At 41.5% G+C, this 27,732-nt stretch overlaps 1 protein-coding gene across 1 annotated transcript; it reads right to left on the bottom strand.

The window, feature by feature from the left end:
• Positions 1-2,717: 2,717 nt before the first annotated feature.
• Positions 2,718-26,986, bottom strand: LOC124404725. The gene is given in 5 exon segments (XM_046879059.1): positions 2,718-2,791; positions 2,894-3,961; positions 4,896-5,033; positions 5,372-5,612; positions 26,704-26,986. Coding segments are annotated over 5 exon segments (1,767 nt in total). The 5' UTR covers positions 26,950-26,986.
• Positions 26,987-27,732: the final 746 nt, after the last annotated feature.

Below are 27,732 nucleotides of genomic sequence, written 5' to 3'. Positions count from 1 at the left end.
AAAAAGAAAATTGAATCTTAAAGTTTGTACTTTCTTCACAGTGTTTTTTAGACAACTTTAGACAAAATTGGACAAATTTAGACAAAATTAGATCTCTTTACTTTTAAAAGTAGATCTCTTTACTTTTAAAAGTAGATCGAGATCTAATTTTGTCTAATTTTGTCTAAAGTTGTCTAAAAAACACTGTGAAGAAAGTACAAACTTTAAGATTCAATTTTCTTTTTTTTTCGATTTTTCGATTTTTTTGAAGGGTACAAATATATTCGGTAAGTTTAATTTATTTCTTTTAAAAAAATGCGTTTCCGAGAAATATCTCATAAAATACTGGATTATGTCAAATTTAACAAGAACAAGAACAAAGAACAAGATAAGTGGTTTTTTCGTAAAATATATATTTACACTGGCAATTATGATATTATCTAAATTTTACGAAAAAAAACCTTAAATAAATACATAAAATCGACTTGCGCGACCTCTAAATCTTGAGTAAGAATTTTTTCCGCGTGCAGGCATTATTTTTTCGTCATTTCAAATCGTTTTTTCACTACCACTTTTTTTCGAAAAAAAAAAATTCATTTGAATCACCCTAATCAGTATACGCGATAAAGAAGACCTTTTCTTTTTAACCTCTTGAAAGACCGCTCACATACACACGACGTATTTACACACGGGTACTCCGCGGTGCGGTATATCGAACGTGCAAATTATCTGGACTTACCGTCCCGTTCGGCAGAATTCACCCTCTCTATGGACCCATCTGCTTATTGAATGCATGCAGGCAATGCCCACTCCTCGCAAGTCGCACAGACTTCCTGTAGAGATGCTTCGGTTTCCGGTGTTCCGTTTAGCAATGATAAGAAATCTAACGGATAGAAAACTTGATATACCGTTCACGCACAATATATTTACACTCGGATACTCCATGCTGTGTCATATCGAACAGGCAAATCATCTGGGGTTACCATCGCAAACCGGCTGCGCAGCCTCGTCCACCCCGCGTTGCATCGCTATCTCCTCGTACCTCGCACAGGCTGCGCTGAGGGCTGCTTCGTTCACAGCTGTGTCCACCAGCATCGATCTTAATTCTAGCGGATGAAAAACTCGATGTAATTCTTTCCACATTGTATTTTGCTTCATTTTCTACCCCATATCGGATATCCGGTTATTTAAATTCCACAATGATCAAAACCTACACCACTCGTAGCACAAACACCGTTTCAAACTTACCTGCGCGCTCCTCAAACGCGGCCATCAACTCACGAATAATTGCGAAACGGGAGGCACCCCGCCTCCGGATTACCCGCACGGCCGCACTGAGGCAATCAAAATTATTTAATGCCCCGCTGGCATGAAGGAGAGCCAGCGACCGTGCCCCGCAGACCGCCAGGAGCTGCCGCAATTGCCGAACACCTCCCGACGGAAAACGGGACGCACGCGCCGAAGAACAGCGTTACTCTTGCGAGCTAAACTAGCCGCCTTCACTACAGCGTACCGCAACACAGAGACTTTACACATTTCGAAATATAGGGTTCTATTCCTCAGCAAAGTGATTTTAAAACTGCGCAGATCTCCGAGCGCACAACTATCTATAAGTTCAGTAGGTCGGGCTTTGTTTAGACCAAATGCTAATACAATACGCTAACCCACCGCTCCTTAAGTGTATGAAATTTTACTATGACCCACTAACGCAAAACCTTCGCGGCAACTAGTGCCGAGGCACCCGTAGACGTGCTGAAAAATAAACCAAAGCCACGTCGACCAAGATATCAGTCCTCTACCCAATACAGACTACATGTCAGCACCGGAGGACACATCACTAGACCACAAAATCAGAATATGTCACACAAATACAGGGCGTACAGTAGAAGCGCTAGCATCCTATTCTTCGTAGTATCATCTACCTGCGATTTGCGGTTGCAAGAGAGTACGTTAATTTTACGGGAACGTTGACAAACACGCAATAAGATTCCCTCAGCATCCTTTCGCTGCCCCGCAGTTATATCAAACGCTGACCCTTTCAGGTGTAGGGGGTGAAGCGAGAACCGGCCTGTTCACTGTAACATCCTATGAATGATACGACATCGAAATGGGTCAACCGGTGAGATCCCTTCGCTGTTCCCTGAGACATAACAATCAACATACCGTAAGGGTGTACCGCGGAATAGCGGGGACCAACCTGCTCTCCGTCACAAGGCCCAAACATTACTCACATAACATTAACCGTACTGTATACACCCACAACCCTTTTCATTATTTTTCTTCTCTTATAACGGCTACATATACTTCCCTCGATAGACGGCAACTACCTACACCACCCTCCGTAACGGACACGAGATATAAACCTATTACAGCTTTGGCCGCTGCAGATCGTAGACTCATCTTGCGACATCGAAATGAGACAGCCGGTGAGATCCCGGCGCTGTTCCCTAAGACATAACAATCAACATACCGTAAGGGTGTACCGCGGAATGGCGGGGACCAACCTGCCCTCCGTCACAAGGCCCAAACATTACTCACATAACATGAACCATACTGTATACACCCGCAACCCTTCTCATCATCTTTCTTGTAATGACTACATATACTTCCCTCGATAGACGACAATTATTTGCACTGCCCTCCGTAACGGACACGAGATATAAACCTATTTCAGCTTTGACCGCTGGAGATCGTAGACTCATCTTGCGACATCGAGATGATACCCGGCGAGATCACTTTTAGCATACCGTAAGGGCGTGCGACCACACTATACACTGACAGACCTCTTCGCCATCTTGCTTTCTTATAATATCTATGTATATCAACTCGGTCACTTATGATGTCTGTGTATTCTACCTCTTGATAAATTGCATCTGTTTTACTCCTCTCGTGAAAACGGAAACGAGATACAAACAATGGCATGTGTCTAATACAGTCTGGTGGGGATCGCCTGCATGATCCGAGACATGTTTTGAAGATACGCCCACGGACTTCCTCAAGTTCATTTCATCCAGCAAAATCACCCTATGTCGTTGCAAAAGCGGTTTTTTATCGAAATGTTTTTGAAGCAATTTGGCGAAGTCTTTATCGAAACCACACTTCAGCTCAATCAGTGAAAAATATTCGCGGATGGTTCGAGAACAAGGCAGTGACAGAACACTGTTCGTGCGAAGGAATTCGTAAAAACTCGGCGACCTTATATTCATCAATAAACAAAGCATGATCCACTGTTCCCCGTATCGACGATTCTTGCCGTTCTTCCTTGCAGCCGCAATTATTTCCTGAAGTGCAGTCTGTTGAGTGGCTGGAATTTTTAGTTTTGAGCATCTATCGATTAAAGTTTGATTACGAATGAGAGCAATTTCAGCAGCTTGTTCTTTCAAACTTCCCTCCAATAGGTGGATACGTTTGCGGGTTCTTTGCTGAATTCGTCTGATACGTTCATTTCTTTTCCGCAATGCGTTTACTTTCCTTTGGTCAATAGGGTTGGAAGCTTGATGGACACGTTTCAATGATTTTTCCGTTTTCGATCTCGATTCTCTCTTTAGGACTACAGCCCTCATTTTAATGCAGCAAGCACATCTTTTCCTTTTCGAGATCAAAGTGCAATCTCGGGCATGCCAATGGTCGACGCCATCTTTGAAGACGCTGTTTAATGACAGATGATACTCGTTGATAGAGCCGAGACCATTGCAGAAAATCATATTCTTGAAGTTCTTCAAAGCTTGCGGTAGTAAGTCCATGCTATCCAAGACTTGCGGGTGTTTACATTCATGCACGTCCACGACACGCCCGTACACAAAATAACGCAGCTGTTTGTTGGGGTCCAGCTTGACCAGTCTTTGTATGACCGGTACATTTTCGCCGTTGTTGACCTTAGATGTAGCGTATGAAAAAAGAACACCAGCGTTATCTATGCTCAATCCACCAACAGTCCACGACTTCGGTATCAAGATGGATTCATTGCTCCCTTCAATAGTACCTGTACAAACAGAAATGAACTAAAATTCCTGAATAAATAACACATTTAACCATAGACTGGTCACCATAAGCGACCTAACGATTTTGGTCGGGTGATGAGGGATTCGCAGCTGTATTATCTCCCTCTACACTGGCCGAGCGCGTTGAGCATGTTTTTGGCAAAGCCGCTCATTAGATAATTTCATTTAGCATCAGAAAAATGCTATCAGTTCCTAGAATTTATTTTATTTCTCTTCAAAATTTGCAGGATACGTAATTGAAAAAATATAATAGTTTCTTAAACATCTCAACGATAAAAGTAAAATTTTTTTCCAAATTTTCCAATTAACCGATTGTTCATTGAAAAAAACAGCGAAATGCGACGCCACGCTCACAGGGTGTCCAGTCTAGGGTTGAGGATGTACTAGTTGAATAGTTCCAGCCAAAAATTGTATTTAATTGGAATAATTATCGTACTACAGCGATTCACTAAAAATCTGATGAAAATCAGTAACATTAGGCATGCTTCGAATAATAATCAACAATGATATGGTTCAATGGTTTTGATGAATTATTGAAATTATAAATTACTCAACAATTAATCTGTTAGTTTTGCTTGTCCGTATTACACCAGTCGATTATGGTAATTTTTTCCAATGCTTATGATGTTTTTTTCAAATTTATTAGCTTTCTAAAAAATCATTACACTCAATTATAGTATAGAAAAATTAACAGATTAATTGTTGAATAATTATATATTTAAATAATTTGTCAAAAAGTATTAGACGATATTATTGTTGGTCACTGATGTTCATAGTATGGCGAATTTTTTATTGAAACGGTTCGACTCACACATCGTTAACGGGGCTCTTTCATAGCACATTAGAACGCACACAATATCCACTGGACTTAATCAACTTATTTATTTTACAGTTCAATTAACTGGAAACACTTACAGCTTAAAGTAACTTCTGAAAAGTTAAATTTGCAGCCACTCGTTTGGGGGGTGCGAACATCTTGTATTGGTTCATTCTGCATCGGCTCAGCTGAATCATTCAATACGGGATCCAATGCCATTTCGTTGGTTGAAACATCTGTGAAAATAAAACAAACGTTTATATACTCACCCACCTTTATATCTATTAGAGTTATTAATCATATTATTGCGAGTTCATTCGCATTTGAACCATTTCTTTCTGTTAGGAATTTTGTAGAAAGTTAATAAAATTTGGCGATAACATTCTTTAGCATCAATTATGGAGACACCATTTTTTTATTAAATTCCAAGCTTTTTAAAAGTTCCTGCGCTTTTAACACAGGCATCATCGCTGAGTATAACCACGTCTTTTAAGTTTTCGTGTCATGGTATTTTATATAATTATAAATATGAGAGCACATTTTCATAAGCATATTATATATAATATATGTATACCTTGTATGGAAGATCTTTCAATGGGGTCGTGATCAGAAGGTGACGGAGTTTCAATTGCTACGGCAACCGGTGTACTCTCCGCTTCAACTGTTGGAGTCTCTTTCGTGACACAATAATCGTGCTCCTTCCTATTGTGTTGTTCGATGAAGCCATCGGCAACATTGACATTGCCCAATTCATTGATGTTGTCAAATTCAGAAAGCACTGCCGAAGGGTCGAGACGAACACGGGAATACGGCGCCTTAAAAAGCAGTCATTGTCATTTTCAATTTAAAAAAAATCAATGAACTGAACCGTACTGAACGCGCGGTAGAGCGGACGTACGAAAATCGTGCTCCACGGAATTCGAGCGCCAGGTCCTCCACCTCCTAGGAGGAGCGCATCTTACTTTCTGCGCTCCAAATCGTCTGCCTGGTGACCTGCGACCTGCGGGAGAAATTCCCTCGCTTCAGATCTTTTACCCGGTGACTTATGACCTTCAGGACTGACATATTGCAATTTCTGCGCTCCAAGTCCGTTACCTGGAGAATACCCACTTCCAGCACCAGCGCTCCGTAGTTCCTGCGCTCCAGGTCCGTTACCTGGAGAATACCCACTTCCAACACCAGCACTCCGTAGTTCCCGCGCTCCAGGTCCGTTATCTGGAGAATACCCACTTCCAGCACCAGCGCTCTGTAGTTCCTGCGCTCCAGGTCCTTTATCTGGTGAATTTCGACTTCACCGAGAAGCGCCCCGTATTTTCTGCACCCCAGGTCATCTACCCGGTGACTTTTGACTTTAAGGACCGACATATTGCAATTTCTGCACTCCATGTCCATTACCTGGTGAATTCCGATTTGCAGGACCAGTGCTCCGTAGTTCCTGCACTCAAGGTCCTTTACCTGGTAAATTACGATTTTCAGAACTATCGCTCTGTAGTTCCTGCGCTCCAGGTTCATTACCTGGAGAATACCCACTTCCAGCACCAGCGCTTCGTAGTTCCTGCGCTCCAGGTCTATTACCTGGTGAATTACGATTTTCAGAACTAGCGCTTCGTAGTTTCCGAGCACCAGGTCTGTTATCTGGTGAATTTCGACTTCTCCGAGAAGCGCACCGTATTTTTTGCACCCCCGGTCATCTACCCGGTGACTTTTGACCTCCAGGACTGACATATTGTAATTTCTGCGCTTCAGGTCCATTACCTGGTGAATTCCGACTTGCAGGATCAGCGCTCCGTAGTTCCTGCGATCCGGGTTCTGTACCTGGTGAATTCTGACCTCCAGGACCAGCGCTCCGGGGTTCCGGCGCTCCAGGTCCATAACCTGGAGAATACCCACTTATAGCACCTGCGCTCCAAGTACATTACTTGGTGAATTTCGACTTGCACTTGCAATTCAGTTTCACGAGTTTACAAGTGATCCGTGATAAATCCAGTCACATCGGCGTCCAAAGTATAATTGGACAATTTTGTGTCTGATTTGTGAGTGATTGTAAAACTAAGTAGAGAAGAGAAGAAGGTATAAAGTGATATTATCATGAATCGTCGCAGGTATGTGGAATTATCCCTGGATGATTTGGTGGTCTTGCAGAAAGCTGGACAATCAGGTATGTTGTTGGATACGCATATAAACAAATTTAGCGATCTATTGGAGCAACAAACAACTTATCGCATGCAGAGTACTTTATTGGTACAAATACCAGGATCAATTCAAAGTGTTTTAGAGGATGAAGCATACATACAAATATTGTTCCATGGTCGGAGACATTTGGGACATTGGATTTGTGTCTACTACTATACTGAAGTATTACATGTATATGATAGCGCTAACAAAAGAGTATTGCACGATGATCATAAGATATTTTTAAGCAAATTGCTATCTAATGACAATATACGTGTTGTGTTTGAAAAAGTACAGCAACAAAGTAATTACTGGGATTGCGGGGTGTTTTCCATAGCTTTTGCAACTTCGATTGTTTTTTACTTGAATCCGTGTGAGGTACAATATGATATATCACGGATGAGACCACATTTATTCAGTATGTTTAATTCGAATCACCTAATACACTTTCCATTTATACAAATAACCTCGCATAGCGATACGCCGCGTAAAACGTTTTCCACAGGTGTTTGTAGAAAACATAATGAAGGTAAGGTTGTGGAAGAAGTCGATAAGGTGAATATTCAAGTAAGTGAATCGATCGCACAAAAAGGTTTGTCCGAGTACAACTTTGTTATGTACAATAGGGAGCAGAAACATCCGAATCGACCCCTTAATACCAAAACTGGAGTTGATTTCAAACGTACAGCTCCAAATGCCACGAAAATCATATCAGCTCTAGAAAAGGTAGATGACATACGAGCGTCTATATTACGCTGCAAAGATGCAGATAGAAAAAAAGGAAGTCGTGCAAAAGAATCTCAGGAACAACGGGTCAACAGACTCAAGGCTGCTGCAACGTATAAAATGGAAATTAGGGAGTCTATTCGGCAGAAAAGTTCAAGGAAAAGAAAATGTGATGGGAAAGAAGGTTTGATGTCACCTGCGACAAAAAAAAGGAGAACTCATCCTTTGATAAGGAGTCGATGAGGTAAATATCAAAGCAAGTAAATCAATGCCACAAAAAGGTTTATCTAAAAAAAACGTCTTCATGTACAATAGAGAGCTGCAACATAAGAATCGTCCCCTCAATATCAATACTGGAGTTGATTTCAAATGTACTGAACCAAATGCGAAGAAAATTACAGAATTTTGAGGAAAGGTTGATGACATACGGGCGGCTGCATCACGCTACAAAGATGCACGTAGAAAAAAAGCAAGTCGTGCAAACGAATCTGCGGAGCAACGGGCCAACAGGCTTAATACCGATGCGATACGTCAGAAGCAAAGAAGGGAAACCAACAACAATTTGGAAAACACGAAGGAGTCCGTGGTCTGTAAAAGCGATGCGGATAGAATGAAAAATTGTCGCACGAAAGAATCTGAGAAACAACGGGCCAACAGACTCAAGGCTGATGCAACACGTCAGAAGCAAAGAAGGGAAACCAAGAAAAATTTGGAAAATACGAAAGAGTCCGTTCGGGAGGAAAGTGTGACGAAAAGAAAATGTAATAGGACAGAAGGTTTGGTGTCACCTGCGGCAAAAAGAAGGAGAACTAATCCTTCCGTAATTTCCATAGGAAGGTTGTCATTGGAAAGTCCAGATTTTATAGAAGATGAAGTAGAATTACATGATTTGGAAACAATGAATCATTTGTGTCAGTTTTGTCATGCTAAACATTTCATTTCTGAATTGCCCGGTGATAAAAAGTATAGTACTTGCTGTCACAAAGGTAAAGTACGTATTTTGGAAGATAGCTCCCATCCGAATGAGATTCAAGCGGTAATGATGCGTATAGTAGAAATTTCAGGAAAAATTCGAGAAGTTACAACAATTCCTTGGCATTTGCAAGTTTTGATGCCAAATTAGATGCCTTCAAAGGTCGAGGTCCATTTGTATTCCGTATATGTGGACAAACCTGTCATAATACTGTAACGGGCTTTTTACCTCATCCGGGGGAAGGAGGGGTCGGCACAGAGGCTCGTTTACGAAAATGGCGTTGACCAACACGGCAATAGAGAGATGGAACAATAAAGATTGACGGCACTGCAGAACAGGTGTTGGGCGCCAGGCTCGAGAGAGCCGTAAGAGACTATACTCTTACCAGATTCGAAATTTACCGTCCTATAGCATTCGTTCGCCGACTCGAACGGCGAACCAAACTCACACAACCAAATCCCAAAGCGAAACTATAGCAGGGGCAAGCACAAACAAGAACAGCCGACTAGCTAGCGGTGAGGGGAACGTGGGCGCGAAGGTGAAATAGTGTAGATGATAATCGAATGATTATAGATGTAATTACCAGCATTTATTAACAGGCAACGCCGTTACGGCAAGGCAGAAGGCAACAGGCAATAAAATATTTACACGGCAAGCGGTCTTATCGGTGGCGGTACGCTTCGATACAATTCAAAAATAAATAGAAATAAAACAAAATAGCATAAAATGTAACACAGTAACAAAATTAAACAATTCAATATAACACGGCAAAAATCAAGCAGTATAAGCTAGAAGCGACGAGCGGCAAGCGACCAAGATAAGCGAATAATAAGCGGCGAAAAATCAGCAACAGTGCAATAACTCATGCGACTACAGAATCGTTGAGGAGTAAATTCGTTAACAATTTCAAAACGCAAAACAAGGCAGAACAATTCCAAAAACCAACTTGCTAACACTCTAACAGTGTCCCAAATACGAGATAATCCGTCTTCGCTTTTTCTATGTTATCGGCACGGTTGCCTGTCGCTGCTTGACGGTGGTAGTTACGCTCGGCAACGACGGCACGGGCGCACACACTCACTCACAGATTCTCTCTCTCTCTCTCACACTCACGTACTTGGTACGCGGCCGGGAAGCGGCACGGTACCCGATCTATTACAAGTTATACGTTACAATAAAGCGGCAAAAAATTATCGAATGAACAACCAGAGCATTTACTATTAAATATACGTTAAGAATAGCAAGTACAACCAACAATAGAATCAAATAGAAAAGCTTAGCTACCACGAGGCTCGCGGGCTTTACTTACAAAATGGCCGACCAAAGCCGGCCTGCAACCTGTTACAAGTGAAAAATGGCCTGAGGCCGTTGAGAATCTACAGCCAGCGAGATTCGGGATAGCGGCAGCCTACCTTTTTACGGCACACACGGCGTCTTTCCTTGAGAACGGCAGTTACTCAATCTTACAGGGAGCCTAACGTCCGCACAGATACCAAATACGCACTAAAGCAAAATGATACAGCTAGTGATAAGCAGAAGAAAACTCAGAGCGAAGCGATTAACAGGTGACTGATTCACAGCGCAAGGGAGAGTGAGGTGGCCGCCGGCCCTCGGCGATCGCGATCCCGCGGTGGCGCAACGGGAGGGGATGATAGGTAGATTGGCGAAAGACCGGCGGGAGCCTAGGCAGCCGGTCTGTTCGCCGCGCTGTGCTGCGTGTTGCGAGGGTGGTCTGGCGAAGGCGGAAATGTCCTGTCGGCATCGGCGAGCCCAGGGGGAGGCTGAGTCCGGTTGTTTATGGGTGCCGGGTGGCAAGGCCGGTCTTATCGGAGGCTCAGGTGGAGGCAACTCGACCCCTTGGCGGCAGCGGCAGCATGTCCTTGACGGCATCGAGGTCCGAGCAAGCAACAGCGCGACTACTCGGTCCGGGGCTTCGAACTCCACGCCGGTCGTCCGGTGGTCCCTCCGCGTTTCCCGCGACGGCAGCGCAGGGTGGTCGTTGGATGGCGTTGGCCTTGGCGGCGGCAGTGGCGGCGGCAGTGGCGGTCACCTCAGAGAATGGGTTGGGGGAGTAACAAAAAGCATTAGCAACAATACATAAATCTTAAAACTAACTCTGGTTGTTCAACGGCGGCAGGGCAGGACTCTCCCTTGCCCTTTAAGAGCGCTTGACGCGGCCGCCTGGGAGTGGACGTGCGGGTCGGTGACGGGCTGGTAGACCCGCCACGTCACAATACATATGCGCTACATCCAGATGTCAATGAATCCCGTAAATATGGACAACTATATATTGTTGATAACGAGATCGCTACTACAGTACGTATGCAATATCTCGGCAATAGCGGCTGCTTAGCAGAGGTATTCAGCGTATTGGATAACGTTATACGCAGAGTTAATCCATATGCGAAGGCGTTCAATATGATGTATGAGGTGGAAGAAAACGAAAAATTGTTGTCCGATGCAACCGGTTGTCCAGCCCGTGAAGTTAGAATGTGGTTGAAGAGAGATGAAACAGTTGATAAAAATCGTTTCAACATACTCACGTGCAATGAAGTGGCAGTGGTGTTCGTTGCTGAAGATGGCGATCCTCCGTTACAAAGAGACATATGTGTATATTCCTAAAGTGAGGGTCCTATAAGTACATCATCTCTGAGTCAACATGTTAACCCTATGACATATCCTCTCATCTTTCCATCCGGTCAGTCCGGATGGACGCTGAAGATGAAGCAAACGGGGGGGAAAACGTGATATAACAGCGTTGCAATATTACAGCTTTATGTTGAGCGACAGAGGCAGATTTAATCCATGTGTGAGTATGGGGAGTTCATCCCAGCAATATATTGTCGATATGTGGACGAAAGTTGTAAGTCATTGTTTGTATTTCATGAGAAATCAACTAAGTCAATTACGAGCAGAAATGTATAAAGGAGTAATTGATTATCTACACAACAAAGCTGGACGGGATAATGCAAGGATTGGGAAAATGGTTATATTACCATCTTCGTTTAGTGGGAGTCCACGAGCTTTGCAGCAAAGTTTTATCGATACAATGGCAATATTGCAAAAATATGGCAAACCCGATTTATTCATTACTATGGCCTGTAATCCTAAATGGAAGGGAATCGTTGAAAATCTAAGTCCTGGTCAAACTGCAACGGATTGACGGGACCTTATAGCCAGAGTATTTTATCCAAAGGTCAAGGAGCTGAAAGCAGAATTAATCGTCAGAGCAGTATTTGGAAAGTGTGCTGCTTATGTTTATGTTATCGAATTTCAAAAACGAGGATTACCACATGTTCATATGTTGTTTTGGCTAGAGGAAGACAGCAAAATTCGGGATGCAGTTGACGTTGACAAAATTGTTTCGGCCGAGATACCCGATAAGGCAAGATATCCGTTACTATACGACATCGTCAAACAATGTATGATTCACGGCCCTTGTGGTCAACAAAATGTCAATTCACCTTACATGGATCTGAAAACAAACAGATGTACAAAACGATTTCCGAAAGATTATGTGTTGGAATCAAATTATCATTCGAAGGGTTATCCCATTATCGTAGGCGAGATGACGGAAACCTTATTGTTTTTGATGTAAAGAAAGATAGGACAAGCAGAACTGCTAACAATAAGGACGTTGTGCCGTATAACGCATATTTGTTATTGAAATTTAATAGTCACATCAACGTGGAGATATGTTCGACGGTGCAGTGTATAAAATATTTATTCAAATACTGCTATAAAGGTCATGATTGTGCGATTGTTGGAATGGAGAACGTGCAAGAAGATCATAACATCATATACAATGAGGTGGATGAATATATATCGACGCGATATGTTTGTCCACCTGGAGCAATGCATCGTCTGTACGAATATCCGATAAATGAACAGTCCCATGCTATATACAGATTAGCAGTTCATGCAGAAGACGAACAAGTGGTATATTTTGAAGAGGGTAACGAAAAAGTAGCTATAGATAAAAGTAAGGAATCTACATTGCTCGCATGGTTCACTTCAAACACCACTGATGTCGAAGCACGTCAATATTTGTATTGTGAAATTCCAAATTATTACGTTTTCGATCAAAAATATACGAAGTGGTAGAAACGAAAGAGATTTGTAGAACCTGTTTTGAGTAGAATGTACTTTGTGAGTCCTAAGAAAACTGAGCGTTATTATTTTAGAGTGTTGTTATTACACGTTCATGGAGCTCAGTCATTTCAAGATATGCGCACATATGGTAGTAAAATTTATCCAACTTATTTTGAAGCGGCAGTTGCGCGCAAATTAGTTACTGATGACGAAGAATGGGACAAATGTCTTTCTGAAGCGTCAAGTTTAAAATTTCCGACCGAAATGTGTCGATTATTTGCGTACATATGTGTATTTGGCATGCCGATCAATGCTCGCCAATTATTTGAAAAGTACAAATCTGATTTTGTCAATCATAACGAGTATAACGAACAAAACGAACAAAAGGCTTTGACAGTGATAAATGAAATGCTGATATTCCATGGATTTACATTAAACATTTTTAATCTACCCGATATTGAAGAAAATTTTTCAATGGTTTGTCATAATAGTAATGATAACGAGAATACTGATAGCGTGATCGCGTTGAAACAGGCAGTCAAAGTTTCCGTGAATAGTTTAACCAAAAATTAACGTGTCGTATCCAATGCGGTTCTGGCGGCAGTTCGTGGTCTATCATCTGATAAGTGTATTTATTCGGACGGTCCCGGAGGCAGCGGGAAGAGTTACTTACATAACACGATCATTTCTACGTTGAATAGTGAGAATGCAATAGTATTGCCTGTGGCATAGACAGGAATTGCAGCAAACTTATTAAAAGGGGACAAGACGGCTCACTCAACGTTTAAATTACCATTTCTTTTGAATGAACAATCAACGTGTAATATAAAACTTAATTCCAAACATGGTCTATATATTTGTGATTTAAGTTGTAATTTGGGACGAAATAACAATGGCATCACAATACGCATTAGAAGCCGTTGATCGTATGTTAAGAGACGTATGCTGCTGCAATGAACCATTCAGGGGTAAAGTAGTCGTAGTTTCCGGTGATTTTCGGCAAACTTTACCTGTCGTACGACATGGTAGCAGAACATAAATTATAGAAGCGTGCGTTAAAAGAAGCAGTTTATGGTGTCATTTTGTATATATGTCATTGAAAACTAACATTCGCGTGTGCGATGGACAAACGGATTTCAAGCAATGGCTTTTGAAAATCGGTGATGGAGTATTTTGCAATTCATTTGAATTTAACAATGGGGTTGCTACCATTCCGACTGATATACTGTCGAAAGGGAATATTGTGCAAGAAATTTTTGGGGAAAGTATTGATCCACAAGATTTATCAACTTTTAGTAAAGTTATTCTAGCTCCGACAAATACCGACGTTATTGCTATTAATCATGAAACATTGTCAAAAATCAAAGGTTCCAGCGTTGATTATCTGAGTGTAGATTCAGGTGAGGATGCAGACAATACATATATTGCAAATGTTCTTCCGATTGAGTTTATGAATTCATTGACGCCAAATGGTCTTCCACCACATAAGTTATCGTTAAAATAAGTCGAAGTATTGTGATTCTGTTGCGTAATCTCAATTTATCACAAGGATTATGTAATGGCACTAGACTGGTTGTCAAAAAGCTGAATCAGCATCTCATTTGTACTGAGATCATCGGTGGAACTTTTGCCGGAGAAATAGTATTAATACCGCGCATAGATTTATCACCATCCGAAGAGGAGGTTCCGTTCAAGATGGTGAGAAGACAGTTTCCTGTTAGGTTAGGTTGTGCAATGACTATCAATAAGTCACAAGGACAATCTTTTGATAAAGTTGGAGTATATTTACCAAATCCAGTCTTCAGTCATGGTCAGTTGTATGTTGCTCTGTCTAGAGTCAAGTCTAAGAACAACCTCAAAGTGTTACTAACAGAAAAATCTGTTATAATTCATAATCAAAATTCAGGTGACGTCAAATCGTGTACTAGAAATATCGTTTACAAAGACATTTTAGGTGCCTTGTAAATCAAATGACTGATTCATACTGGTGAACAATTGATTCTGTGATCATTGTAATACTTATATTCATATTGGTAGTAGAAAAAATATGTCATTAAAGCTGGCCTTCTATTAGTGCCGCCCCAAATACCGCCCCGTTCTCAGCTTTGTACGTGTATCATTTTTTCCACTCATTATACAATTATCGCAAGCTATGATAAAGCCCTCAACTAAAAGTTTTTTTTGCCTGTTTATTAGTTCTTGGTAAGATGTTAGATTGAAGCGAGTGCTTTGCTGTAATTAAAGAAGCGGATAGGAAATTAATTGGTGCGTACAGAGATCAAAGGTGAAGAATGTTGATTTCCGTGAAAATGACCTTTTATCCCTGCTGAACACTAATGGGAGAGCCGAGTGTGTTCAATGTCAGTTGTTCAGAATGTCAGTGTGCCATTATGAATGCAGCAGCTGATGCGTGCCATAAAAAATTTTGGCTACAATTGTTGTTTGTCAGTAGTTGCGTGAGTTTTCATGTTCTATCACAAATTGTTAATGCTCTCTCAGAGTAGGTCGGTATATACCGATAGGGAAATTCAATCGAATATGATGTCCCAGTAGGTCTATCTATTATTAAACATGACGTCGACACTTCATGGACGTTTAAATTATGATTTTTTTTGACACAGTCATACATTTAAGAATGGCGACATTGATTTCAAAAGTAGTAATAGTTCCAGTGTACTGGGATATTTTTGTTCGAATCCAGAATACACTATAAAAATTAGCAGCTATGCTCATTTGTGGGTAAAGGCGCTTCGCAAATCAGCTGCCACTGCCCTGTGTAGAGATGTGTGCGCTAAAAACTTCAGCTGCTACCCCTTTATGTGATTTAGTGATTTTACGAATATTCACATTTGCATACTTCTTCATACTCACATTCGCATTTTTAAAAATTGTGGAACTATTTTGTGAATGCGACTGTCTCAAACGTTTTTTAGTTTAATTACGGAAATTGCAAAAATTATGTGGAGGAAAATCAAAAGGATTCGTTTAATAATGATTTTCAATTATAAAAGTTCGTATGTTTGAACTACACTCCGAACCTGAACTTAATTTATTCCTATTATGAATTTGTCGTTCAATAATCAAACAAACACTGTTATCAATTTGTCGTTACATAACCAAAATAAAAACGAATTAATAACCAAAAGGCTTCATTTGGATTGGTTTGGCGAATTAGAAACTGAGATACAAACGGCGCTAATGTGCGCGTACGACTTGAATTGTATATCTGTAAGTCTACCAATTGTCCATTCTAGCCATAGAGAAATGGTCCTAGATTTGAAAATGTATAGCTGCATTCGCATTTGCATATGCATTCGTGACCATCGATGACGAATATTCGCATTCGGAATTGCGTTCGTGTACACCTAGACATTCGTTACACCACTAACGGGGAATAAGCGCTATAAAAATGAGATGCTACCACCTTACGTGGTGATTCAAGCGCTACAAATATTAACCGACAAAAGTTTGGAGTGATAATTCCAATGTCTAGAAAATAAGGAAATAGTTATATGTAGTTGTTATCATGGGATGTATAATGTATAATGTATAATGATATCGAGAAAAGTGAAGGTAGTGATTTAGTCTTCATTTTGAATTCACGTATTTTGATAGGATGATAGAAATCTTACGAACAAAAGATACATTGATGCTCAATATAAGAAGTGCATTATGTGCTGTAACGGGCTTTTTACTTCACCCGGGGGAAAGCGGGGTCGGCACAGAGGCTCGTTTACAAAAATGGCGTTGACCAACACGGCAATAGAAAGATGAAAGAAAAAAAAAATAAGATTGACGGCACTGCAGAACAGGTGTTGGGCGCCAGGCTTGAGAGAGCCGTAAGAGAATACACTCTTACCAGACTCGAAATTTACCGTCCAATAGTATTCGTTCGCCGACTCGAACGGCGAACCTAACTCACACCACCAAATCTCAAGCGAAACTATAGCAGGGGCAAGCACACACAAAAACAGCCGACTAGCTAGCGGTGAGGGGAACGTGGGCGCGAAGGTGAAATAGTATATGTGATAATCGAATGATTATAGATGTAATTACCAGCGTTTATTAACAACTAGTGCCGTTACGGCAAGGCAGAAGGCAACAAAATAGTTATTTACACGGCAAGCGGTCTTATCGGTGGCGGTACGCTTCGATACAATTCAAAAATAAATAAAAATAAAACACCATAGCATACAATATAACACAGCAACAAAATTAAACAAAACAATAGAACACGGCAAAATCAAGCAGTATAAGCTAGAAGCGACGAGCGGCAAGCGACCAAGATAAGCGAATAATAAGCGGCATAAAATCAGTAGCAATTCAATAACTCATGCGACTACGGCCTCGTGGTGAAGCAAGTTCGTTAACAATTTCGAAACTCAAACCAAGGCAGAACAATTCTAAAAACAAGCTTGCTAATAATCTAACGGTTTCACAAACACGAGATAATCCTCCTTCACTTTTTCTATATTATCGGCACGGTCGCCTGTCGCTGCTTAAAGGTGGTAGTTACGCTCGGCAACGACGGCACGGGCGCACACACTCGCTCACAGATTCTCTCTCTCTCTCACACTCACGTACTCGGTACGCGGCCGGGAAGCGGCACGGTACACGATCTATTACAAATTATGTGTTACAATAAAGCGGCAAAAAAAATTATCGAATGAACAACCAGAGCATGTAATATTAATTATGAAATAAGAATAGCAACCAAGATCAACAATTTAATCAACTAGAAAAGCTCAGCTACCACGAGGCTCGCGGGCTTTCACACAAAATGGCCGACCGAAGCCGGCCGGCAACCTGTTGCAAAAAGGAAAAATGGCCTGAGGCCGTTGAGAATCTATAGCCAGCGAGATTCGGGATAGCGACAGCCTACCTTTTTACGGCAAACGGTCCTGCTCAAGATACGGCAAACAGGATTTCTCCAACAAAATAAGGCTTGGCTCCAAATTTCCAACGGCTACCACACAATCTCAATACAATTTAATACACTTCGATACACTACGAGGCGATATACAACGCAGCGCAAGGGAGAGTGAGGTGGCCGCCGGCCCTCGGCGATCGCGATCCCGCGCTGGCGCTACGGGAGGGGATGATAGGTAGATTGGCGAGAGACCGGCGGGAGCCTAGGCAGCCGGTCTGTTCGCCGCGCTGTGCTGCGTGTTGCGAGGGTGGTCTGGCGAAGGCGGAAATGTCCGGTCGGCATCGGCGAGCCCAGGGGGAGACTGAGTCCGGTTATTTGTGGGTGCCGGGTGGCAAGGCCGGTCTTGTCGGAGGCTCAGGTGGAGGCAACTCGACCCCTGGGCGGCAGCGGCAGCATGTCCTTGACGGCATCGAGGTCCGAGCAAGCAACAGCGCGACTACTGGGTCCGGGGCTTCGAACTCCGCGCCGGTCGTTCTGCGGTCCCTCCGCGTTTCCCGCGACGGCAGCGCAGGGTAGTCGTTGGATGGCGTCGGCATTGGCAGCGGCAGTGGCGGCGGCAGTGGCGGTTACCTCAGAGAATGGGTTGGGGGAGTAACAAAAAGCATTAGCAACAATACATGAATCTTAAAGCTAACTCTGGTTGTTCATTGGCGGCACGGCAGGACTCTCCCTTGCTCTTTAAGAGCGCTTGACGCGGCCGCCTGGGAGTGGAGGTGCGGGTCGGTGACGGGCTGGTAGACCCGCCACGTCACAGTGCATATTATGCCATTGTCATACTGATCATGCGTACATACAAATAATATCGAACGGTAATAGGTTAAATCTAACTGGTACTTTACTACATAGGTATGAGCGTTACATAGATTATTTGTTGCTTTATGTAATGCGCGAGCGCTTCAAATATCAGCCAAAATAGTCTGGAGTAACAATTAAAACCCTTTGAATATAAGAAAGTAGTGATGTTTAATTGTAGACGTTGATTGGCTATGAAAACGTGAAGCTTTGGAAAGAATTCGAGAAGAACTCGAAGAGAACTTTCCTAATATTCGCGAAAAACGTCAAGTTAACACCTAAAATTTTTCAGTATTCGTTAATTTCAAATTCACGTATGTGTGTATCGGGATTCTCGATGTTATCCTATCCAACGTATAGTGTAATGTTAGTTATCAAACAAGTAATACAACTAGCATTTAGTCATCTATGATCATAATTATTAAGGAGGACGTTCAACAAACCGCACCATCCACATTCATTGTACGAGATGCCAATAACTAATTACACACGCGTCGTGAAGAGCAGATTATAAAAAGCGTGGCTGCTGGTATAAAATTACGCCGCTCTTCGAGATTAAATTTCACTTCAACAGGCCGAAGAATTTTGATGTCTGATGCGAGGGCACGTGTCAGGGTGTACAGCGTATGGAGTTGTGTGTACGTGTGAGTATGCATGAGCGTGCTGTTGACGTAGGACAGCGAGGGCTACGTTGTTATCAGTCACGTTACCAACGGCTCGCCGAATGGTCTATGCTTAGACTCATGTATTTACAGGGATGATTGAATATCAATTGAAATCAACAGTGCGTTCTTCGTTCGCCTTCAAGTACATCTCACTTTCAATATTATTATTGGAAGTGTCTGCATACGTCCTTGCACCCGCGTGTGCCTATCGTCTAGAGGTGTAATAATTTGTTGTATACGTGATATATTATCGGAGATCTGTTTGTTATTACATTGTATCATAGTCTTTGAATATCGCTGGTGTCCATCTTGGTAGTCGACAACACCTTTTGCTAATTACTCACGGTATAGTCACCAACACCTTCTGCCAATTACTTACGGTAAGATAGTCTGAATATTCTCTCATCTAACTTTGTTATACTGCAAATGTGTTGTATCCAGGGGTGGATTCACCTAAAGGCCGAGTAGGCCGGAGCCTAGGGCGGCAAAATTCAGGGAACGGCAAAATTAAGTGAAATTTTCTCGTTTTTTTCCAATTGCCAAAATGTTAAAATACACTAATGAAAAAAATTGTTGAAATTACTAAATATACGGTCGAATACAAGCAACTAAATAGTTTTTGGACATCAATTAAAATTGTGTCATTCCAACAGTATATTTTGATTAATTGACACTGATTCATTAAATTTGATCATTTACAGACTTTCGTGGTTTTTTATTTCCGTTTAATTCTTATACCTCATTTAATTTTTCGCGCTTTGCAGGGAGTAGGGGGGCGGCAATCTTCTGTAGGCCTGAGGCAGCCAAGGTATCAAATCCGCCCCTGGTTGTATCACCACACATGCATGTCCGTCTCAGATAAAATCAAATGATGAAAGCAAAGCTTGAATGTTAGGAGTGAGTGGCTCCTGAAAGTTGAATTTTATAGTGTGCAGGAGTTAGATCACGATGAACATAGAATAGCATAACATAACATAACATACAACATAGAACGACATAGACTGACATAGACTGACATAGACCGACATAGAACGGCATGGCCGTAGTGAAAGGAAAGTATCAATGACGCGTTGTTTTCAAATGACAGTCGTCATGAGTTACGTACCACTGTCATTTCCAAACAACGCGTCATTGCTACTTCTCTCTTCACTACGGCCATGCCGTTCTATGTCGGTCTATATCGGTGTATGTCGGTCTATGTCGGTGTATGTCGGTCTATGTCGGTCTATGTCGGTCTATGTCAGTCTATGTCGGTCTATGTCAGTCTATGTCGTTCTATGCTGTATGTCGTGTTATGTTATGCTATGCTATGTTCATCGTGATCCCGGCTTATTACGAACCTTGGTTTCTGTAGCTCGAGATTCTCCACGTAATACGTCAATAGATGTTAACCGATATAAACGTCCATAAAAAATGTTTTTACAGATAATATGGAAGGTTGAGGTACGATCGTTTCACGAAGTCGCATACCGTCATATGGTCTGGCACGATAAGGGCGCGGAGACAACGGAGCGCGCGTCCCGGAGGTCGAATTTTACCAAGTGGACGGCCCGGATCGCTATTCCTGAAATTGAAGATTCACTAAGTAAAGGCCCTGGATGGCGGCAACTATGGAGTGCCTAGCGAATCTACAGTACTGGAGCAACGGCGCGCGAGTCCCCAAGGTCGAGATATCTGTATTGGTAGAAATTAAAACTTCTTCGCGATTATTCTCGGTAAGATACTATGAATATTATTTCAATCAATTTAGTTATATTTCAAGTTTAGTGTATTGATAAATTAACACGTATGTTTTAGATGCAATAAGTAAATGAAAGAAAAATCTGAATGTGAAGACTGGATGGGTCGTGAGCGATGCGAGGACAATGAAGCACGAGTCATGAAGGGTGAGATCCATTAGGTGGACGATTTCGAGTGTAGGAGCCGTGGAGCGCTATTTCTAGAATTAAAGATTCATCAGGTCAATGACTTGCATGCGGAAAAAATCTATCGCGAGTCTCGGAGGTCGAGATTCATCAGGTAAAACATCGCTGTATACAAGAAGATTATCGCATACGATGCGTCCAAAGCGCATTCGTAATGAAAATTACTGCATGGAGCATACAAAAATCTTTTAAAGTCTGCACTATAACGATCATAACGTCGTGTTTCACAGGTAATGGGTGAAAAAATGTTGAGGTGGCATGGGGATACCACAAAATATATTACGAAATTCCGGAACGTTTGATTCTTTATTAACGAAATCAATGGATAATTCCGTTGTTGGCCCGAAAGGTCATCTACCGTCACATGGTTAGTCAGGCTCAGGGCGCGGGAACAACGGCGCACAGCTCCATGAAGGTCGATGAGGTAACTATTGCAAGGTGAATATTGCTGTATCTGGGTGAATTTATGTATATGAGTAGTGCAAAGTGCATTTGAGGTGAAAATTATTACGTGGAACATAGGATAGTAAAGGATATTGGTAACGTTTGCGGGATAACTATCCTTTTGACTTACAAGTAACGATTGAGGAAACGTAAAGCTAGCGTGTAGGTACTACAAAAAGTCAAACGAGGTAGATCAACCAAAATAAATGGGTGTCTCCCAAGTTGCTTTAGAAAGCCGCATATGGATGTCAATCGGTAGTAGATCAAGATGAGGCAGAGGTTAAAGATACAGCGATACAAGAAGAAAGAAGCGGCCGATTCTTTGATAACGAATTTGACGGTGATGGTGTAAAGGTATATGTACTTTCAAGTTCAACTGCGACGATAAGTTGACGTTTCGAAAAGAACTTGGATTTCTTTTGCGTCTGCGGAATACGTTCAGTCAACACATCAATTTTTAGAATATTCGTTAATTCAAAACTTACATACATATTTAGATTTATTATGTTGTCCTACTCAATGTACAACGTAATGATAGCGGACAATTGTATGTAGTGATTTGATCTTTATTTTGTACTCGCTCATTTTGATAGAATAATTGTTTGCCACATAACGCAGGTCAAGTTTGTTACCAAAAATCAATCCGGCTGTATTTTATCTCGATCGCGTGGTTGATACAGATGTAAAATAAAATACTAACGCGAACGGCAATACGAAGAAGAAAATATTCATAGATGCTCAATATAAAAAGTGCATTATGCGTATTTAAATATTATGAGATTGTAATACCGATGATACGTACATACAGATAAGATTGAACGGTAATAGGTCAAATCTAATTGATACTCTATAACGTCAGTATGAGGATTATACGAAATAGTTGTTGCCTTATGTAATTCCTGAGCACTCCAAATATCAGCGAAGAGAAGTCTCGAGTGGTAAATCAAACGTTTAGAATATAAGAAAGCAGTTATATTTAGTTGTAGACGTTGATTGGCTATGGTAACGTAATGCTTCAACAAAAATTCGAAAATAAAGATTCGATAAAGATTTATCTCGGTATCTGCGAAAAACGTTACGAAAACACATCAAATCTTTTAGTATTCGTTATTCCAAAACTTACATATGTATTATCCGCGATGTTGTAGCCAATGAACAATGTAATGATAGTGAAGAAGTAAACGTAGTGATTTAATTCTTATCCTGTACTTGAATGTTTTGTTGGAATAATTCTGAGAGGTCGAACGTATGTAGAATTTAGTACCAAATATTCATCAGATCGACTGTAATTTGTTGAGATCGCGTAGTCAATGCAAATGCAATATGAAATACTGAGGCAAACGGAAATATGAAAAATAAAGCATTTATGACAGATATTTAATCTGAAGAGAGCATTAAGTATATTCATGTGATATGCGATTGTGATTTCGATGATGCGTATATACAGATAAAATTGAACGGTAATAGGTCAAATCCAATCGGTACTTTATAACGTCCTTATGAGTGTTATACGGAATAATTGTTGCCTTATGTAATTCCTGAGCACTCCAAATATCAGCGGAGAGAAGTCTAGAATAGTAATTAAAACTTTTAGAATTGTGACGAGGTTTTTCGCCGCTCTTGTTCACCCGGAGAAGTTCCCAAGAGTTAACCTGGTGCACAATGATTCGGCAACCCGCGATGCACTCTGCAGCTTATCAAAGCTATCGCGAAATTTTGTTGGGCGCCTGGCGTGATAAACACGCCTCGAATCTTTACCTTCGCAATTCCTCGGCTATCCTTCTCTATGCCAGGTAGCTCAGTACCGCGGAGAGGGGGGTGGGTAGTTTTGCGGAGAGAAAGAACGGACACTCGACACGATACAGAATTTAACAAAATAAAATAAAATAATATATTCAAAAAAAATTCGCAGCGATACAAAACAAAAGGAAAAAGAAACAGATACTCAATTCGCCTCCCGCGATTCCACAAACAAAATAGAAAGAAAATCAAATCTTAACTAGACCTTAAATCTACGTGCGCTAGTCGCGTTCCTCGTCTCAACGAGATCAACAAAACAAAAATCCAAATACAGAAAATCGACAACGATACGAACACGCTACTCGTGATCGTCCTTCCCTTAATTATAAATATCGGCGCTATTCGCCAAACCCTAACAGAATTATCGCGCTAATCGCAAAACATACCCTACAAGTACTCGACAGTAATTCTTACTTAACAACTTAAATCGAAGCGATTAATCGCGACGCATCCGAAACTTTACTATCTTCTGAAACAAATCAAACAAGGAAACCAGGAATAATAACCCAGCCAAACAGAGCGCTCACACTTAGCGATACGCGACCTACACGAGAGGTGACACTTTCTGAACACGCGAACGCGACTTGACCCTGTGCAGCGGAATTTGGGCTGCTCGCAATTAACGAAACGACTGACTCTACTCAACATGTATAATAGCCAAAATTGACTCGATACGTTATCGCCAAAACAAACAAAAATAAAAATCAAGCTCCGGCCACCAAACAAGGAAGTCGGCAAACGAATTTCGAGTAATTTCGCAATACAGTCTTACAATGGCCAACCGTTACTCGGTGCGCCGTTCTAACTCGTTCTCGAAATTAGTCCGCAGAAATTTATAAGCGCTTACCACTACGCAGCCACGCCAAAAATGCCCCGACGTGATAGTCTGACATCTCCCGGGTTTCTTTTCCTTTTCAACAACTTCTTTTAACTCGCTCAATTTTCCTCTTTTCTAATTGACTTCGCGTTGCTTTCGCCACCAGGACTCAAGTGCCTCTCTCCGCCACGCGGAGCCGGACTTCCAGCTTAGCCTCCTTGTTTTCGAAATTCCTCGCATACCATTGGGTGTTCGGTTACGCAATTCTTAAATCTAGCTTATCGCTAACGTAGGTTTCCGCTGTCGCGGGTCGCTGATTGGCCGTCCGTCTCCCAGGTTCTCCGCCGTCGCCAATGACGTGTGGATCGTACGGTTGTCGACGGGATGGTGTGTCGCAAGAAAGGTAGGCTACGGTTCGCTGGCCAACAGCGGGAATCTCGTCCGCCTCGGTTTCCCTCGGGGCAGAGCTCTACGTTGGCGCTCCCTCCGTAGCCTCGTGTGAGACCCTCCGCTCGTGATGTACCCTCCGTCGAGGTCCTCCGTCGTGACGGTCTCGAGGTGGTCGGATTCGTCGTCCATTTCCCTGTTTGGTGTCGTATATGCTCGAGAAAAAAAAAAATAAACAAAAGAACCTGTAATACTTAACTCGCTAGCCTGTAAAGTGTCCTCTCTCAGAGTTTCGGATGCGTGACCCTTGTCCTGGCGCTCTTTACGAATTAGATAATCATTCTTGTCGCGAAATCCCTTGTTAGAGTCTCGTCTAAGGTTCGGGGAGCTACTGGTAACGAGCATCACAAAAAAAAAATGCCACGTTACAGAATATAAGATAGCAGTTATATTTAGTCGTAGACGTTGATCGGATACAATAACGTAATGCTTCGATAAAAATAATTCAAAACTTACATACGTATTTTCATTTGTGATGTTATCGTAGCCAACGTACAATGTCATGATAATCGAACAGTGAATTTAGAAATTCAATCTTCATTTTTTCCTCGCCTGTTTTGACAGATTAATTTCAAAACGCCGAACGTATGTTGAGTTTGGTACTACAAGCCCATCAGATCGACTGTACCTTGTTAAGATCGCGTAGCTAATGAAATACAAAAAACAAAACACTTACAAATGCTCAATATAAAAGGTTCATCATGTTTATTCATATTTTATGTGATTGTAATACCGATGCATACATACATGTATGATGAGATGGTAATATGACAAGTCCAACCGGTATAGTCTTATGTCGGTCAACTCAATTACCTCAAATTTGACAGACTCTGGTCTGCGATGTATCGTTGATAACGTAGAGCATAACACAAACGTGAAAGTTGTGGTCCGTTTAGAAAGAGGACAGGCTGAGATCTTTTTAACCTAACGTTAACTGCCACTTATATATATCGTGTCATAATGTAGTAGTGTTTATGCATCTTATGCGGTTGTTCTTTAAGCCGGCCGTCTACATAGTTTCTTAGACTTTGAACTTTATACATATTGTAAAACTCACTGATTTAGTGTATATTGTTTGACGAATAATTCAATGAAGAAGAATCGTGGCTCAATTTCGCCACTGATTTTATGATTACCAATTGTATTCATCGCATCAGAGTCGATTGAAACCTAGCCACCCCATTACTCCGTGCACCAGTCCGACGCGTCGGACGTCAGAAGAGCGTCGGGGTCAGGCCGGCGTGAGTTATTTTTTTTATTATGATGATATTCACGTATATTAATGGTGTATAATAGTGTAGTGGTGTTCATACATCTTACCCCATTACTTCTTAAGCTGGGTCTGTCAAAATACTGAAATAAATGGATAAAATGATCTATTCTTATTATGTATTCATGTATGTTTATAGAAATATTGGCAAAGGCGGGAATCCCGGAGCTTTTGTGGGGATAACTATATAACGGAACGATGTATATTGTATAAACAAAGCAGATAATAACATCAAACATGTTATATGTAAATCACGCATAAATACTTGAATTATGTATTTGCACACATGTTGTTATAATATTTTGATCATCGTTTATTACCCCTTAAGAAATCCTCTAGCAGCAAGGGCGTGAGGTATCTTATAAATCTCGTATAATCTGGTCACACAATGTCAACGAGTAAGCGAGCGCACGTGCACAAAAATCCTAGCCTATTACCTAGCGTAGCCTAGCGTACCCTAGCGTATTACCAGCTAGACACTGAAAAAACTACATACACTAGAAAAATCAGCAGCTATTTTCCTTTGTGGATAATAGAACTTCGCAAATCAGCTGTCACTGCCTTATGTGGAGATGTGTGCGCTGAAAACTTTGGCTGCTATTTTATTATGTAAGTCAGTGGTGTGTATTGATCAACATTCATTAACCATTGAACAATCCTGAAGCTGTATGAGCGTGACGTAACTCATAAATTTCGTTTCATTCCGTGTCACTGACAACGAGTAAGCGAGCGCACGAGCACAAAAATCAGCCAATCCGAACGAGCTTTAGCGAACGAGGAAATATGAGCAGCTAGTTATTATTAAAACTCATACTCATTAAAACTGTGGGAAAAATGCAACGAATAAACTTACTTCTGCGATAATGCGACCGTTTGCGTCATATTTTATCCACTTCCTTCTGATGAATCGCTCCGGAAAATGTTTTTCACAAACAAATTATGACGAATTTAGGTAAAAAATTCCAGGAATCGCAGCAATCCATTTTTCACGCAGTTCACGATTCGATGGAACTTTGAACGCGGAGCTCTTTTCTTTCGCTAATTTTCGACCCGTGTTGCAGGTCGGAACCGCACAGGAATTAGTCGTCATTGCACTCATCTCTCGTGTTATTAATTTTAATCACAGTCATACGCTATTCGAAGATAACCTTACTTTGCTATGAAGTAAGACCGTGCCGACCGTGCCTATGAATAACTGACAGCTGCGCGTAGTGGCCAGTAGTGGCACAAAAAACTTGAACACTAACCCGGCTACCCCCACCACTCAAATTTCAGTTCGTTGCAGGACCTGTATGTAAGACCGTGGTACTTGCAGTGACACACCACGTGACGCGTCTTTGACTCTTCTCCCCGTCTTATTGTGTGCTCTTCGTGCGGGCCCATGGCGCTTTATCAATTCGTCATGCCGTAACTATGGACCCTCGGATATTTCGCTGAGACTACCTTATGTAAAATATTCCCCATATAAACTCAGCTACAATTTGTCTATTCGGTTTATGGTACCCTACGTCGATGTATATTTCCCGTTTAAATAACATGTAATTCATGATTTTTTAAATTTTAATGAACGTAGCTGCGTTTTATTTTATGGTATTTTATTGCAATTAGTCAGAATTTGTAGCATATTAGTAACTCTTTGAAAGTACCCACTAACATTTTTTGACCTGAACCCGTCTCATCGGCGTCGGTCTCAGAAGCCCAATTTTCTTGAAAATTGTTATATTTTCGTAATTTTTTTTTTTTTTTTTAAGAGGAGTTGCGGAATCCAAGTTACGGATTCACGCCAGTCATACGGGCTAGCGCGGATGTGGGACTCCAGGGTGGCCTACCCACTAAACCGCCACCTCCTGTGCAATGCCTCCAGCCAGGAACTATGGTGATA

Source organism: Diprion similis, chromosome 3, assembly GCF_021155765.1.
Source record: "Diprion similis isolate iyDipSimi1 chromosome 3, iyDipSimi1.1, whole genome shotgun sequence".
Taxonomy (NCBI): Eukaryota; Metazoa; Arthropoda; class Insecta; order Hymenoptera; family Diprionidae; genus Diprion; species Diprion similis.
Note: the sequence above shows the minus strand (reverse complement) of the source record. Positions and strands in the feature narration are given on the sequence as shown.